This window comes from Eutrema salsugineum, unplaced genomic scaffold (genome assembly GCF_000478725.1).
Source record: "Eutrema salsugineum unplaced genomic scaffold, Eutsalg1_0 scaffold_5, whole genome shotgun sequence".
NCBI classification, from domain to species: Eukaryota; Viridiplantae; Streptophyta; class Magnoliopsida; order Brassicales; family Brassicaceae; genus Eutrema; species Eutrema salsugineum.
Window position 1 is genome coordinate 11241404 of NW_006256612.1, and position 17854 is coordinate 11259257.

Below are 17854 nucleotides of genomic sequence, written 5' to 3' on the forward strand. Positions count from 1 at the left end.
CCCTTATGTTTTTATTACACATATTTCCCCTCTTTCATTTGGTAGCGAATCCGGCAGAAATTTACGATTTTTCAGGGGATAAATGTAGAAACTTACGCACTAGTGAATTTGGAAGGTTTCTAGTTGTCACTTTTGTTGCAGATAGAAGACTACACATTGTTCAAGAATTCTGAAGGTACTCAAAAAATCGTTGATGGTTTTTTTGTTGAAAATTTGGAATCAAAAGTTATAAAAGCTTAAATCTTTTAGCTGTGTGTGAAATTGGTGTAATGTGCAGACATTAGTGCCTGTGAAAGCTTGAAAGGCGAACAAAAAGCAGCTCGAAATCGAAGACGCGACTCCAGCTTTTATTCAAAGCTTTCAAGTTCTTCACTTTGGGTCATGAGGGGATTGGTTCATACACGTCTTCTCGAGACACGTACTCTGAGAAATGCTCTTCCCTTGTCTGAACGAGCCTTTTATAGTCTCAGTAAAGAGAAAGTCTCTTATAGAGAGAGGCTGAGAAGTGGGACTGTCGATATCAAGAAAGATGAAGCTGTTGATCTCTTCCAGTCCATGGTTCGGTCTCGTCCTCTTCCCAATGTCATAGATTTCAATAATTTGTTTAGTGGAATTGCCAAAACGAAACAGTATGACCTTGTGTTAGCTCTCTCCAAGCAGATGGAATTGAATGGGATTACACATGACATCTACACTTTCAATATTATGATCAATTGCTTCTGTCGAAGTGGTAAAATCTCTGCTGCTTTTTCTGTTCTTGCGAAAGTTATAAAACTTGGGTATAAGCCTGACACAACCACATTTAACACACTCCTCAATGGATTATGCCTCGTGGGTAGAGTCTCTGAAGCTGTGGAATTAGTTGATCGAATGGTAGAGACGGAACATATGCCCAATCTCATTACGCTTAGCACTCTTGTCAATGGACTTTGTCTCAAAGGTAGTGTGTCTGAAGCGGTTGAGTTAATCGATCGAATGGTGGAAAATGGGTGCCAACCTGATGCATTTACCTACGGACCGATTTTAAACAGAATCTGCAAGTCCGGGAAGACTGCTTTGGCCATGGATTTGCTGAAAAAGATGGAAGGAAGAAAGATCAACCTCGGTGTAGTCCATTACAATATCGTCATTGATAGTCTTTGCAAAGATGGGAGCTTCGACAATGCACTCAACCTTTTCAATGAAATGGAAACGAAAGGGATCAAGGCAGATGTTATCACCTACACCTCTCTCATAGGAGGACTTTGTAAAGCCGATAGATGGGATGATGGTGCACAGTTGTTGAGGGATATGATCACTAGGAAAATAACCCCCGACGTTTTCACTTTCAATGCGCTGATTGATAGTTTTGTGAAAGAAGGAAAACTTGTAGAAGCTAATGAATTGTATAAGGAGATGGATCAACGAGGTATATCTCCTGATACCATTACTTATACTTCTTTGATAAATGGGTTTTGCATGAAGAACCGCCTAGATGAGGCCAACCAGATGCTGGATCTGATGGTTAGCAAGGGATGCGATCCTAATGTCGTGACTTATAATTCCCTTATAAATGCATACTGTAAGGCCAACCGAGTTGACGATGGTTTGGAACTCTTTCGCAAAATGTCTCTGAGAGGAGTGGTTGCGGACACAGTCACTTATAATACTCTCATCAAGGGGTTTTCTCAATCGGGAAAAATTAATGTTGCCAAAGAACTCTTCCAAGAGATGGTTTCTCGTGGTGTGCCACCCAGTATTCTGACTTATGGTATTTTGTTGGATGGTTTGTGTAACAATGGAGAAGTGGAAAAGGCATTGGAAATACTTGGAAAAATGCAGAAGAGTAAAATGGATCTTGGTATTGCTATCTACAATATCATCCTTCACGGGATGTGCAATGCAAGTAAGGTCGATGATGCATGGGATTTATTCTGTAACCTCCCTATCAAAGGATTGAAGCCTGATGTCAGAACATATACTATAATGATTGGAGGACTATGTAAGAAAGGCTCAGTGTCCGAAGCGGATCTGTTGTTTAAAAAAATGAAAGAGGATGAATATGCGCCAGATGGTTGTACGTACAACATACTAATCCGAGCACATCTTGAAGATGGTGATGCAACCATATCAGCTAATCTTATTGAAGAAATGAAGGGTTGTGGGTTCTGTGCTGATGCTTCCACCACAAAGATGGTTATCGATAAGTTATCGGATGGTAGATTGGACAAAAGCTTCTTGGCTCTGCTTTCTTGAATGCATGGTCTAGTCTACGAGAAAGTCTTGGTTAGTGTTATTGAGGTTAGCATTTGGGCTGCTTAGTTGAAACCAACTTTGTTTGTTCACATCTATACTCTGAGCATGTCGTCTTCTCCTTTATATATATCCCTTCCTTCCTTCCTGTTTTCGTTTCTGATTGAACTTGAGATGTATTGACGAGTTCTGAAACTTGGAAGAGCAATAGTACTTTTGGCTTATTGTTTATTTATTTCTTTGCGATATTCATTCAATCTTGATGTATTAAAATTATCACTTCTACAAGACTACAAGATACAATATGGAAGATAGAAGACATATTCAAAACTGAATTAACATGTCATCTTCTAAATGGTTTTCGTTAGACTATTTCGTTTTGTGTTAATGAATTGACAATTTACAATGGTGGACGACCAAAATAGAAGGAAAATAAAATAAATATTTTTAAAATTCTGTTTTCCTTCATGTAATCAATTCATTTATAGATGTTTAAAATCATTGTGATCCCAAAAAAAAATATTTTCAACTACGTTTAGTTTATTTAATTTTTATCGATCTGTTTTAAACGATCAATTAGTCTGCTTGATTACATTGCTGAAACAACATCTATCACTTGCTCTCTTAGTAACACGGTAACACCGTTTGAATTCAACAAGTATAGTTGGTTTGGTTGAACAAGTACCGAGAATTAACATCGATGAATCGTATAATCGAGTGATATTTGGGAGGAGACCATATGCTTTGGTTTCTGGCAAAGAAATGTCCATAACCTCTTAAATAAAAATAAAACCCGTTTGACATCTATTGAAGTTTATAGCCCAACAAAAGATGCTTAATTAGTATGTTATGGAAACTGGTAATACACGGGCTATACGAAATAATTAGTTAGCTATAATTGCACATTAAAAGTGTTCACCTAAAATATAAGACAAAACTTTTGGAGAGAAAGAGAGAGAGAGAAAATAAATAAAGGATGAATGAAGGACACGCGCATGTGACACTCACGAGACAGCATAACGCCCTAATTCTTTATCGTAAAGACTTTATGGCCGACATGTCTTCTTGTCCGTAAGGCTTACACTCTTATGTCTATTGTTTATAGAACCTTCATTTCATCACTTGTGGACCAAAAGGCCCATGTTAAATTAAGTGCATCAGGTCGAAATTTAAACAAACTGAAGAGAGTCACACCGATTTTTTACTAAATCCTTAAGAGGATGCAAATCTCCTATATATCTTTGTGTATTACCATTACCCAACAGTCAACGTCATCGTCACTATCGCGTCTATTAGTTTTTACAAGTTAATATAATGATTTGATGACATTTTAGTATTAAAAGTAAATTGACTCAAATCAGTAAGACAATTTAGTTTTTACACTCTTGTTTGTAAATGATTAAACATAAATATGTGATTTCGTGCAAACACTACCAATCAACACTTAAATATATTAAAAAGAAATAAAATTATATACGATTTTCTGATCTATGCATGTAAACTTTTGTTTTAAAAAAATAACTAACAATTAGTAATCCAAAGGCGAATTTCGAATAGTTAAAAAAATTATAGTATAGATGTATGCCAGAGATCTATAGTTTTCTACTATAAATTTTTCATCTATCATTATAGATTTCTATTTAGATAACAAAGTGATATGGATTTTTACTTAGGATTTCTACCATGAGAATTAAATAAATAATTTAAAAGAATCGCATTTATAGAATCATGTATATACTTCTTTCAATTTTTTTACGATCAAACTCAGGTAAGTAGAGTACAATTTACTTACTGATTCACATATCCTGAAGTGTTACTTACTGTACTGATTAACATATCCTGAAGTGTTTTTAGTGGTAAAAAACAAAGGGTAGAAATAAAATTAATTGGCACATGTTATGCGCAATTACTTAACATAATACAGTTCCCACGGAAATCCCACGTGTTACTCACAGCTAATTTACTTAATATGGAAAAGAGTCACGTGTTGTATATCCACAAAACAAATATAGAAGTAATTTAGATATTTGTGGTCCAACGTAGGAGCTGAGCTGGACCCAATTTTAAGATATTAGTAATATCTTATCTATTAAGTTTATAATAAGCGTCAAGCGAGATGGTTCTGTTTGACCAAAGATTCCAAGAATGTTCTTTGTATTCTATTCTTACCACTAAAATCTCTAATCAAAGTGTAGCCGTAGCTATTTTTGGCACTAGTTTATGGATTATATCGTCCTTGTGGAGAATTTCACCACAACTCCCAAAAATATCAAATAATGCAGCTTTTTGTATGAAATGTGAAACAACAAAACTAAACCACCCCGATTTACCTTATAGTGGTTTTCTCATAAAAGTCAGTTAATCCTATTATTCAACTTAAATGATGTGTTATCTGTCAGTAACTCAGTATAATATACAGGGCTCAAGTTTGTAGTTTAGAACAATGAAAAGACTGGTAAGAAAATAATACGCAAATATTTGATCGTTCATATCTTTCATTTGTTGTCATTTTTTTGGGGTCTATATTGGCTTAACCCAGCTCACTCTAAATCTTCAGAGTCTTTGATTTCAACAAAATCCCATCACCTCATGTTTCCCATTTTGGTCTGTAAAAAAAAAATTCCAGTAATAGTTAAGGAAAATTTAGTGCTCAAATACCATTTTTTTAAACGGTAGTATATATGGAACTAAAACTTGGTATTGTAGGGTATTTCTATATTCTTTTTATGAATAAAATTGACAGTGAAAAGTGACACACAAAAAACAATTCGCACGTTTGCATAGTTTTCACTTTACAACTGATAGAGCTAAAAAAATCAATTAGGCATTTTTTATATATATATTAATGATACTTGGATTATAATTTAATGGGTTCAAGCTCACACTAACAGCTATAGAGGGACCTACCTTTTTTAAATGCATATGTGGCAACAAGCCTCGAATCAAATAACGGTGTGTTACGCGCGTATATTTCGCATCTTGTGGATCCCACAGAACCGTAGCCTATATATTTCCCCTCTTCCTCACTTCTTTGCTTCATAAACTCCCAACAAAAACCAAAACAGAGCATAAGTCAGAAAAAAAGACTTTTTTTTATTCGAACAATCCTTAATCCTTTTGTACCTAAACCCTTACAAAAAAGCGAATTTACATCTCTGTAAGATACCCAGTTAGCTCATTCGATTGAAAACCCAGTCTTTTTACAGTTAGTTCACTTTACGAGATTTCACTTTCCGGCGAATAACTGTTCTTTAGTAATAATGGATCATAACAATGAGATTATTCTGGCGGAGATGAGGCCGAAGAAGCGAGCGGGACGGAGAGTCTTCAAGGAGACACGTCACCCAGTTTACAGAGGAATACGGCGGAGGAACGGCGACAAATGGGTCTGCGAAGTCCGGGAGCCGACGCACCAGCGCCGCATTTGGCTCGGGACTTATCCTACGGCGGAGATGGCGGCGCGTGCTCACGACGTGGCTGCGTTATCTCTGCGCGGGAGATCAGCGTGTTTGAATTTCGCTGACTCTGCTTGGCGTCTTCCGGCGCCGGAGTCAACCGATCCGGATGTCATAAGACGAGTCGCGGCGGAAGCGGCGGAGATGTTCAGGCCGGCTGAGTTTGGGAGCGGAATCACGGTTTTGCCATCTTACGGCGATGAGGTTGATTTGGGGTCTGGTTCCGGTTCGGGATCGGAGGAGAGGAATTTGTTTGGATATGTTGAGGAAGAAGAAGAAGTTTCGACGACGATGATGAGACTCGCGACGGAGCCGTTAATGTCGCCGCCGCGATCGTATATGGACATGACTGATAATGTTTACGTTCAAGAAGAGACGAGCTATGAAGATATGTCACTCTGGAGTTACAGTTACTAAACGGGACCAACATTTGATATATAAATGTGTGTAATGTTGTATATTGTGCGAGTCACTTGAGTTGTAAGATTTCCCTCTTTGAGGTTTTTTAGATCCTCTTACTGAGTTAGAAGGTTCCTTGATGGAATAATTGTGTATTCTTCTTATTAGTTTTTTATAAAAGAATTGGGCTTTACGAATTTATATACAAAGCAGAGGCCCAAATCATAAATTAAGTCGGTTGTTAAAGAAATGCTTATGAAATTGTATCCCTGAAAGTGTAATCAATTTGTAGTAAATAATCTTAATCAATCTTTTCTAGATTGATTAGCATTTAGTCTACTCGAAGCTTGACTATTTATTAGAGATTAGCCATTGAATCATAATTTGTTGACTTGAGAGGGTTATATATTATATAATTAATTATGATTACAATTTATAGATTTAGTGCTACTATCTTGTAGCGAAATTCATGGTACTTTTTTTTCATAAAATAACATTTTGGTGTGTAGTTTGATCTAAGGTATTCAATTTCAAGTAGTGTTATTTGCTTTTGGAGAACAGAGAAGAATAAACTCTTTAAGTCTGACGTCGACAAATAAATAAACTCTTTAAGTCTGACGTGGCAAGAAGTTTCAGCCCGGAGATTGAGCGTGGAACACGTGGCCGGGTGATGTGCTTTGCCGACTCATCATTCGCTCACAAGCTGTCTCAAGTGACACAAGTCCCAATATAGGGACCCCACTAAACGAGGTTTTCGAGCAAGTGATTTTATGATCATCATAATTATAGTCTATGATGGAATCGGGTATAATTTTTATTTTTTTTTCTCATACTATCGGGTATAAAATAAATTAAAATTATAGAAGATGATATAGCGTGATTATTTATGCAATATAAACATAATAATTATTTTTGATAAACATATCAAATGTTACGATAAATACAAACGTAAACGAGAAAAAGGGACAATTAGACCCTTAATCTCTGTTCCCAATGGTGAGATTTAATGCAATAAATTAAGGGAAAATACTGTTGACAACGAAAAATTACTTTTATACTCTTCTTAAAAAGTCACAAAGTTCGTGAGCGTTAAGTTAGAGAGCGCAGCAGAAAGAAAAGAAAGAAAAAAAATCCATAAGGAGAATTATTTCGTTCTTTCTTCAATTGATTTATACCTTTCTTCCTCTACTTGTCAATATCACTGACTCGTCCACTTTTACAGATCCCAAATTTTCATAGAGAAAGAAAGAAATCAATTTTTTTTTCTGTTTGTAACTTTCCTGTGTTTATTTTTTTTTTAATCTCTAGATCATGAAGAACAGCGAAGAGCAAATGAGGTCACTATTTGGAATTAGTCTTTCTGATAAACCAAGATGGCAACAATTTCTCATTTGTTCTTCTGGTTTCTTCTTTGGTTATCTCGTTAATGGCGTCTGTGAGGTTTGATTTCGAATTTCCTTCTTCTTTTTTTTTTCTGGTAATACAAATCTGTAGGATCAAAGACATTTTCGATATTGACTGAAATTTTTCCTGAGTTGATTTTGTCTGTAAAAATCCTTTTCTGCATGCGGTGTTCCTCTGCCTTTTTTCCCCCGAGAAAATGCATGAAAATTTCAGAGAAATTCCAAGGTTCAGAGAAGAATTCGGTGTTTTCTAAAAATATTTCATTAGAACAAATAAATTTTACCCGGAAACAAAGGCGAAACTTTGGCATGCTAAAAAGATTGTTAAATTCCAGATATTCATACAATTAACACAATATAATTAATTTCTACAGATTTTGCCAAAAAAATTTCCTCTTGAGATTCTGTATATTTGCTTAATCCCTAAACATTAACTTTGTAACCCGAGTCATATTTAGCTGCGAACTTTCTAGAAATATGAACATTATTTAAAATTTCGATTTCTTTATATACTCTGTTTTAATTTTCCTCGAATTCGCAGGAATATGTGTACAACCGGCTCAAATTCAGGTATTTATTAAAGCCCAATTTTATAGAAAATAAATTAATATAAAGTCAAATGATATACTTATAATATGTGTGTGTTTTGCAGTTACGGATGGTATTTCACGTTTGTGCAAGGACTCGTTTACATTGTAATGATTTACCTAAATGGCTTCACCACAAAGCAAATGGTGAATCCATGGAAGACTTACGTGAAACTATCTGGTGTTCTAATGGGATCTCATGGTCTCACGAAAGGATCCTTGGCTTATCTCAATTACCCTGCTCAAATCATGTTCAAATCCACCAAGGTAATATACATTATAAAGATTTAACTTAACCAACTTATGGCATATATGGTCCAATAGCATGTCATTAGTTGAGCCGGCGTCGAAGTTTGGAATAATCTCTTTGATCAATTAATATTGTTAGTGTATGCTCGGGTTTATATATAACAGTGATTAGACTGTCATTGCATAATTGCATTAGTTTATCTCGGCTTAGGACTAAGTTCGGCTTTCTTTATGGTCCTAGACTCCTAACACCCTATAAGGCTATAAGTAAAAACAATTCATGGTTGGATCATTGCACTTCTCGCAATATTTTGTAACTTTTCATATTCTCTAGGTTTTACCGGTTATGGTAATGGGAGCATTTATACCCGGGTTGAGAAGAAAATACCCGGTCCACGAGTACATATCGGCTCTGCTACTTGTAATTGGTCTAATCTTATTCACGTTAGCCGATGCACATACCTCTCCAGACTTCAGCATAATTGGGGTTATGATGATCTCTGGCGCTCTCATCATGGACGCCTTTCTCGGTAACTTGCAAGAAGCAATCTTCACGTTGAATCCCGATACAACACAAGTAAACAAAATTCACGGCTTCTCAAATTTTTATTAATACCCCTCTTATCTCGAATAAATTTTAACGTTTATTTTTGTTTCTTTCTCTTCAATTGTAGATGGAGATGCTTTTCTGCTCGACAGTAGTTGGTTTACCGTTCTTGCTTGCACCAATGATTCTTACCGGAGAGCTTTTCAGAGCTTGGACTTCATGTGCTCAAGTAAGCATTATCTAATATAAGCTTGTATAAAATATATTATTAAATCAAAATTTATGTGTCAATAGACTTTAATATATATTCGAAAATTTTCACAGGTAACTTTGTATAATAACATGATTTATGAACCACTTTCAATACTTTAAATCTTATCTATCACTTAAACGTAAATGACAAGAGACTATATATATACAAAAAAAAATTTATATAATGACCATTGACTAATGTAATATTTTAATTGATTAACTAAGTTTATACTTAATTGACTTTTTGGTAGCATCCATATGTGTATGGAGTATTGGTGTTCGAAGCCATGGCTACATTTGTCGGCCAAGTCTCGGTTCTATCCCTCATTGCGCTCTTTGGCGCAGCCACAACAGCTATGGTAAACCAACCACTCTCATCCTCTTTTCCTTATCGGTTAAGGCTGTTGGTCTAGTGGTTTTGGACTCTGGTATGGTCCTTGGGTGCTAAACCGGTTTTCTCTTAGTTAGATTCGTTCGGTTTTGGGTGAACGTATAAACCATAGTAGTGTATTATAAAAACTAGAATACGATCTTGTATCGTATAAATTCAATGCAACGTATTACCTATAAATTTTATATTCTTAAATTCATACATGATGCTATTCTTGTTTGTGGGAGCAGATAACGACGGCGAGAAAAGCGGTTACGCTGTTACTATCTTACTTGATATTCACAAAGCCTTTAACGGAACAGCACGGCACGGGATTGATACTCATCTCTATGGGCATTGTTCTCAAGATGGTTCCAGATCCGAATCCAAGCCCGAAACAGAATCTTTCGGGTTCGGGTCAAATACCCGGGAAGTTGGATCAGCGGGTTAAGTTTGACAAGGAAGGCGATGAAGAGAGTCGTCCTTTGGTCTAATAATATAAATGACGAGAGAAGTGTTTAATTGTCAATTCTTGGTTCGTGTCTCGATTTATATAGTTTATATTTTTCATTATATTTGTGTTGTTAGCAAGTAGATTATCTTATTACTTTGTAGCTTAGATCGAAACATTATTCGGCAATTTGAAACATTATCAATATATACAAATGCAAAGAAAATGTTTGGTTTTGTCATTATTTAATTTCTTTGAGTTCATTTATTTTGATCGCACATTCTTCTCTTGTAGAATTTACATATATACCTCTACTAATAATATTCTATCAGCTAACTTTTTCTGGTTTCACTGCTTTACCCTCTGTTATACATAACAAATAAAAAAATTATATAAATATAAAGCAAGGTATTAAGAATGCCATCGGAATATCTTCAGAGGGTGGCATGGGTATATATCTGGGTCTCCCAAAACAAATCTGCAGATCTAAGAAGAAAGTATTCTCCTATGTCCATGACCGCCTGAGTAGCCGTGTCAATAATTGGTCTGCAAGACTTCTCTCTAAAGGTGGAAAAGAAATTCAAATAAAAGCGGTCGCACAAGCGATACCAACTTATGTCATGTCGTGCTTTCTATTACTTCAAGGAGTGACGGACAAACTGAGAAGTGCTATAGCTAATTTTTGGTGGAGTTCAAAGCAAAATAGCGGTGGGATACACTGGATTGCCTGGGAGAAAATTTGCACTCCCCAGGATATGGGAGGCCTTGGATTTAGAGACCTACAAGACTTTAACTTAGCTCTTCTAGCTAAGCAGCTATGGCGCCTTATTCAGTACCCTTCATCCCTATTGGTCGGGTTTTACGAGGCAGATATTATAGACAATCTGATCCCCTAGAGGACCGAAATGTCTACTCACCATCCTACGGATGGCGGAGTATAATGGCCGCAAAACCGTTCCTAAAGATGGGATGAAGGAAGACGATTGGCTCGGGATTAAACACAAGAGTTTGGAGCGAACCGTGGATCCCAGACCTTAGAGCTCGGCCGCCAAGAGCCGTCCCGCAGATCGGTCCCCAAAACCCTAGAACTTTGGTGTCCTCTTTTATCCGTCAAGATACGAAGCAATGAGACATCCCCTTACTTAGACAATACTTCCAACCGGAGGATGTCTCCCTCATCCTCGGGCTGAGACCTAGTCGCACCCGAACATTGGATGGATATGCTTGGAATCATTCCAAATCGGGACTTTACTCAGTTAAGTCGGGATATGATCTGATCCGAAGGACGAAGCTGGAACAAGAAGCTGGAGTGATGAGGGAACCAAGTATTACGGCCCTCCAACGACATGTTTGGAAAGTCCAGAATCCTGGAAAGATGAAACACTTTATGTGGCAATCTTTATCAGGGTGCGTTGCTACCTGCCAGAACCTCACCTACCGACATATGGGCCCAGACAAACGGTGCCTTTGCTGTGGGGATCCTGAGGAATCTATTAACCATCTTCTGTTGTCCCCCGGCCTTACAAGTCTGGGCGTTATCGGACTTTCCGTCCCTTCCGGGTGTCTTCCCGAGTACTTCTATTTATCAAAATATGAGCTTCCTCTTTTGGGAAACAAAAGAGCAAGGCATGACAGATCCTCAAAAGGATGTATATCCTTGGATCCTATGGTTTATTTGGAAAGCAAGGAACGAGAAAATTTTCAAGGGGAAAGAAATTTCACCGGAAGACACCGTGATCCACGCAAAGGTGGAGGCAGAAAGTTGGAGAGTAGCAAATCAACCTGAAGACAACGATGATGTACAAGCTGAAATCTTGGCCCCCCCCTCTGGCCACGATATCGCTAACCGAGGCACCATCGATCCCGGTATGCCGGATTGACGCTTCTTGGGTCAATCACGGACAGGTTAGCGGCCTTGGTTGGAGTTTTAAGGATGACAGAGGAAATGAGATTTTTGGACTACATGGATGTCGTAGAAGCCTCTCGGCTCTTCACGCCGTGATGGATTGCCTTTTATGGGCGATGTCATGCCTGAGAGATAGACAGATGGATTCGGTGCATTTTCAGACCGACTGTTCGGACCTCGTAAACATGTGTGAATTTCCGGCTGATTGGCCGTCTTTTATGTCAGAATTGGATTCCCTCCGTCTACTTCGCGAGAGCTTCTCAGAGTTCACATTATCCCATATTCCGAGAACTCAAAATGTCCGGGCAAATAGTCTTGCAAAAGGAGCTCGAGCAAGAGGAGTTATTTTTTCCCAAATCGATCATAACGAGCCCGTCGAAGATGGTCTACAAACCATTTCTTTTATAGGCCAAATGTGATTGTAATAGTTGGGTAGGAGAAAAAAAAAAAAAAAAGGTTTTGATATGGTAAATTAAACATTATTTACATGTTATTCGTTCAGCGTCTGTAGTCCAACGGTTAGGATAATTGCCTTCCAAGCAATAGACCCGGGTTCGACTCCCGGCAGACGCATATTTCCCCAATAAAAACACATTTTTGAATCTGATATCATCTACCAATAATTTTTTTAAAGAAAACCAAAATCACACTCTATTTCCGAGACATCTCCGGTTGTCTTTACAGTTGAAGTCAGTTTCCATGGAAAGTTTATACTACTAAACAAAGACAATACAGGACCAAAATCAGATGTGTAGATACAATAATTATACTGGTAAAAGACTTCTTCTCCGTCTCCTTCGGTTTGTTTCTAGCAGACGAGCGACAATCTGAGGGATGGAGCGGTGGGAATATGCGTGCAAGATGCCCATCTGATTATCGACTCTGTGACTGCAACGTCCACAACTAACTGGTCTAGCTCGCCTAGTCCTATGGTCCGGTTCCTTTTGCTGTGCAGACCTGATATTCTTGACCAGTTTCCTCTTTCCTTTCTCGTCTCTGACTTTCCTGCTGCTTCTGTTTGATGCTCGTCCCCTGCTTCCTCGCGCTTCTCAAGTTGTGAAGAAGCATCCAGTGAAGGCAGTAACCTCTTTGGGCTTGCGTCTGTAAACAATAAGAGAAGATTATGGTGAAGGTGATACCAATGAAATGGAACTATGGAAATCAATAGACCAAGAAAGTATATAACTTCATATAGACATCATCAAGTCCCAACATTCTAAGCCTTAGGAAGAGCCAAAGAGGTACCTCGACGTTTTCCATCTGTTTCAGTAATGTCAGTGTTGTGTGTGATCGTTGGGCATGGACTAAAAAAGGTAAAGCTTGGCATGGATGGAACTCCAGTTGATGAGAAGCCAGCTGAGGTTGATTCCGGTTGTTTCCCATCAAAAGAAAACCCACCAAAACCGGAATTCGGCAGTGTGTTATCCGCAGGTAGAAAAGACGAGAACGATGATTTACAATCCTTATCTGTTGATTGCTCTAACTGCGACATGCCAAAGCTATAGTCTTGTTCCCGAGAAATGCATTGTGTGGAGAAAGAACATCCACCATTCTCCAATCCTTCACAGCCAAACCCATCCTGATCATACTGTTCTTGACTTGATTCAGGTAACTGCTCCATCCAAGAGTGAGCTGCAAACGAAAAAAAAATCATCACTTTCAGCTGTGAATTCACAAGACATTAAAGTTATTCAAAACAAGTCAAGATTTCCAAAGACTCGAAGATGACATACCTAGAACATCATCAGCTGATAACCTTTGGGAAGGATCAACACATAGCATCCCGCGGATCAAATCCTTGGCGTATGATGTTATATGGTCCCATGGCTCTGCAGAAAATCTCAAATCTGCGGCCCTGACCGCATCAAAAATCTTTGACTTAGTCTTTCCCCAAAAGGGAGGCACTCCACTGAGAAGAATGTACAAAATAACCCCTGCACTCCATACATCAGCAGCTTGGTTATATCCCCCTGACAACACTTCCGGGGCTATATAAAACGGACTACCAACTGTCCCGTTCAACTTTTCACCTGCTCATACGAAAACCCATTTCTTAGTATACACAATGTCCATAGAATTGTCTGGACTTGATTAACTTACAAAAGAAGAAAAAGACATTGTTATCTATCTTACCAGGCTTTATATAGGTTGCCAAACCAAAATCAGCTAATTTGATAGGAGATGAAGAAGACATCGTGGCCATGAGAATGTTCTCGGGTTTCAAGTCTCTGTGGACAATACCATTATCGTGACAAAACTTGACCACTTGCATCAAATGCTTAAAGAGCACCCTAGCACGGAACTCCGAGTACCTTCCATACTTCTCGAGCTTGTGAAAAAGCTCACCGCCTGCGCACAGTTCCATCACAAGATGCACGGAATCCTCCTCCTCGTAAACCGCTTTGAGATTCACAACATTGGGGTGCCCAGCCAGTTTTGTCATTATAGCAATCTCGAGCTTGATACTTTTCATGTCGTCTTGTGTCACTAGTCTGTCTTTAGAGATAGACTTGCAAGCAAGCCTCTCTCCTGTTAACTTATCAGAACATACTCTTATCACACCAAACTGTCCCCAACCTAACTGTTCCCCAAGCACATATCGATCTTTCAAGTTGGAAACTTTTACCGGGTTTAGAATGGTTTCTGTAAGGCTTGCAACTTTATAGCAATTACACAACTCAAATAAAGGCGGGCTCATATTCTCCTTATCAGCTATGTCCATACCCATATCCAAACCTTCACCGATCAAGAAATCTATTATTCTGCTAGCAATATTTCTCAGTTTACAATCTTACTGCTATATTCTTGTTCTCTTCCAACACTGAAAAACCTCAGTTACGCATAACCCGGCAGGTGAATCTTCTCTTCGTTGCAATAAAACTCCCTACGCAAACTGCATTCACCTTCGAATCCTCCGATCTGTAAATGTTTAAGACCTAAACCTCAGATTCAAGCACTGATCAACAAAGTAAGAGCAACTAAAATTGGAAATGGTTCAGCTTTGGAGTAAGAACATTCCATTTGAGTTTCCACAAACGAATCCCAATTTTTCTACCCAATTTAGCTTGAGATAAAAACTAAAACAGAACCGATAACTAACTCACATCACAAAACTCGATCGAAACCCAAAGGAAGTTTTTTTAGCTCAAAATCCTACGAAATACACAAAACCCTCGATTTGAGTCATGAAATTGCATCCCGATCTCGAATTAATTATCTAAAATGAGTTCAATTTAGCTACAAACAACAAAAACGAATCTAAATAAGAACGAGACCAGCAAGTTTGGCAACTCCTTCAACTTGAAAGATAAAACCCAATCCATCCAACCAAAAAAGATGAGCTTTTTGCCAAAGAGATATAATTATGGAAAGGTTCCAACTTTTTTTGAAATTTAAGCTTTATTGCAAAGAGGAATACCGTCGAAGAGCGAACAGCAGCTATAGGAAGCAGCGAAGAGACCAGACCCAGTCCTCTCCTCTAGTCTCTCTCTCTTCTTCTCTTTCAAAAAAATGAATGCCGTGTCAACTGGTTACCGGGAGAACCAGTTTCACGTTTTCTTACTTCGCAAGAAGTTTTAAATTACAAATTCAGACCACTCATTTTTGTTTAATTCTAAGTATCACCTCATACTTCTTAAATCTAACCATTCGGGACGCGAGGAGCCATTTATCAACGTATCAGTACCACATTCCTAATAAAATGTAAGTAATATGTGAATATTTTTTACTTTAGTTATAATCAAGCTATCATAGAATGGCAGAAATATAGTGAATCAAGTTTTGAAAAATATTTGCAAAAGATCTTTTTATTTTCACACTATTCGCCTTATCTTCTCTCTCTTTTTAATATTTTGACATATTTAGAATTGATTGGATAATTATGTGTGTTTGTCGAAACATATAGACGCTGAATTTAGAATTGATGTTTTTGTATCTTCACACTATTCGCTCTACTGTAAATGAAGATATTTAAGGATTTTGAGAAGATTAGAAGATGTTTAAACAATTTAAAATCAGTGAGTAAACTATAGTCTTCTCTTTAAATTATTCGAACCTTTTGGATTTGTCTGCTAGAGGAAAGGGGAAACCTATCTAACGGCGAGAAAGATGGGGACCTACACAAGCCAGCTTTTTATAGTTCGTGACGAGAATTAACAAATATCCATTTAATGTATGCCACGTGTCAATCTACATGCCGTACGAATCTAACGGGACCTAGCTGTGTTCCAACTTTTTCCCCTCTTTGCTGTCTGGGATATAAGTAATTGAATTTACTTTTTTTTTATTTTAATCTAATCCAATATTTATTATTATATTGATCATTAGAGTTAGTTGATTTTGTCTCGCTTTTGTGAACCAAACAGAACTCCTCCACCTGTGTATTTCATGTTTCTTAGCTGTACAAGCATAGTATACTCCACTATTTATTCCCAATTATTGACATTTTCTGTTTATTGATATAGAATACTTGTCTAAACACTTTTTAATTCCGATTCTAGGCTACGAAACCATTTTTGCAATTCATCAGTGCTAAGAGTGGACATACGAATATTCTATGTTTATATAGGATTAATGAGATTTCTTATTTCATCAGCGTTGTATATTGTATACTCTTGAGTCTTGGCCAAAAAAGGATAAAGAGATTGTGTGATAGGGTTTTTAGCCCGTTTATTTGTTAGCTGGATCGACACGGTGGAAATAGTTTGGCCCATGTTTTCATATATTTGACACATATTTTTAAATGCAGTTTCGAACGAAGCCTGTATCGAACACACACACAAAAAAAAAAGAATTCTATTACTAAATTTACTCTGTGTAGTATTTTTTTTTTTAACTTTTTGTGTTCATGGCTCGATATCACGTGCTACATAACGTATACATGGGCATTACTCTCTACAGCATTTTTGTTTATCATTTCAAAAATTCATCGATGATATATCATATATGTGAATATATAGACATATAGAAAGAAGATAAATCTACTGTTTTCTAGAGCCTGAATCAGTACTAGAGTCAGAAATTTCCATTTAGTTTCTCATTTTTTTGTGGAAAATTAGTGGCAACATACAAACCACTTACCACTCTGTTTTTGTTTTCTCTGTTCCTTTCTTTTTAGACCATTCATTTAGTTTGTTGTAGTCAACAATAAATGATAAGCGGGTTAAAAATCAGAATAAAAACGCAACAAACTATTAACATAAATCAAGGCCTGGGCGTTCGGATATCCATTCGGGTTCGGTTCGGATAATTCGGTTTTTCGGATTTTCGGTTTGTAAATTTAAAACCCATTCGGATATTTTTGAAATTTCGGTTCGGGTTCGGTTATATTCGATCGGATTCGGTTTGGGTTCGGATATCCAAAAAATAATAAAATTAAATAAAAATAATTAAATTAAAATAAAATTAGTTAAATTAATTTGGCAAAATTTTAAAAATATAACTAAAAACTTAGTATGTTTAAATTATTTTGGATTTTTCATCATTTTCAGAATAAAAATAATTCATATTTTGGATTTATAATTGTTATTTTAGGTTATTAAATCTAATTGTAGTTAGTATTTTGGGTATAAAATTGTATTTCGGATATTTCGGATATCCATTCGGATTTTCGGTTTGGTTTAGTTCAGTTTCGATTTTTCGGATTTAGAAATTTAAAAACCGTTCGGATATTTTATCAGCTTCGATTCAGGTTCGGTTTCTCTTTTTCGGATCGGGTTCGGATAAATTATTCGGGTTCAGATAATGTGCCTAGGTCTGGACCTATAGGACCATTCTCTCTCTTTTTTTTTTTTCAATAAATTAATGGCATCATGTATTTTCATTTTATTCAAGTCAATAAAGTAACAAAAGTCTTCGGCCATTTGTTGCCTTTGATCCTTTCTTTTTAAAATAATAGATGTTGTTGTTTAATCAAATTTGCTTTTATTAAAAATAGCACAGCTAATTATTTTTGCTGAAACCCGATGATCAGTAATGCTAATTTCCGTTTAATCAAAACCATGC

At 37.0% G+C, this 17854-nt stretch overlaps 4 protein-coding genes and 1 non-coding gene across 6 annotated transcripts; 4 read left to right on the plus strand and 1 right to left on the minus strand.

The window, feature by feature from the left end:
- The first annotated feature begins 45 nt into the window (after window positions 1-45).
- Window positions 46-2431, plus strand: LOC18993613 (pentatricopeptide repeat-containing protein At1g12620). 2 transcript variants are annotated; one of them, XM_006417153.2, is made up of 2 exons: window positions 46-175; window positions 278-2431. In XM_006417153.2, the coding sequence occupies exon 2, from the start codon at window positions 382-384 to the stop codon at window positions 2233-2235; it is 1854 nt and encodes a 617-aa protein (XP_006417216.1). In that variant the 5' UTR covers window positions 46-175; window positions 278-381; the 3' UTR covers window positions 2236-2431. The 2 variants fall into 2 exon arrangements, with proteins under 2 accessions (XP_006417216.1, XP_024008184.1); XM_024152416.1 differs by lacking the exon at window positions 46-175 and having other exon boundaries at window positions 693-730; window positions 840-2431.
- Window positions 2432-5288: 2857 nt separating this feature from the next.
- Window positions 5289-6280, plus strand: LOC18993614 (dehydration-responsive element-binding protein 1F). Its single transcript, XM_006417154.2, has one exon. The coding sequence runs from the start codon at window positions 5493-5495 to the stop codon at window positions 6102-6104; it is 612 nt and encodes a 203-aa protein (XP_006417217.1). The 5' UTR covers window positions 5289-5492; the 3' UTR covers window positions 6105-6280.
- Window positions 6281-7196: 916 nt separating this feature from the next.
- On the plus strand, window positions 7197-10149 carry LOC18993615 (UDP-galactose/UDP-glucose transporter 4). The gene is made up of 7 exons (XM_006417155.2): window positions 7197-7526; window positions 8031-8059; window positions 8142-8343; window positions 8660-8902; window positions 9000-9101; window positions 9376-9483; window positions 9746-10149. The coding sequence occupies exons 1-7, from the start codon at window positions 7398-7400 to the stop codon at window positions 9986-9988; spliced, it is 1056 nt and encodes a 351-aa protein (XP_006417218.1). The 5' UTR covers window positions 7197-7397; the 3' UTR covers window positions 9989-10149.
- A 2203-nt stretch (window positions 10150-12352) lies between these two features.
- On the plus strand, window positions 12353-12424 carry TRNAG-UCC. The gene has a single exon. It is a non-coding gene; the product is annotated as a tRNA-Gly (tRNA).
- A 50-nt stretch (window positions 12425-12474) lies between these two features.
- LOC18993616 (calcium-dependent protein kinase 26) lies at window positions 12475-15378 on the minus strand. The gene is made up of 5 exons (XM_006417156.2): window positions 15270-15378; window positions 13985-14770; window positions 13585-13881; window positions 13097-13483; window positions 12475-12952 (listed from the first exon to the last, which is right to left on the minus strand). The coding sequence occupies exons 2-5, from the start codon at window positions 14577-14579 to the stop codon at window positions 12660-12662; spliced, it is 1572 nt and encodes a 523-aa protein (XP_006417219.1). The 5' UTR covers window positions 14580-14770; window positions 15270-15378; the 3' UTR covers window positions 12475-12659.
- Between the last annotated feature and the right edge of the window lie 2476 nt (window positions 15379-17854).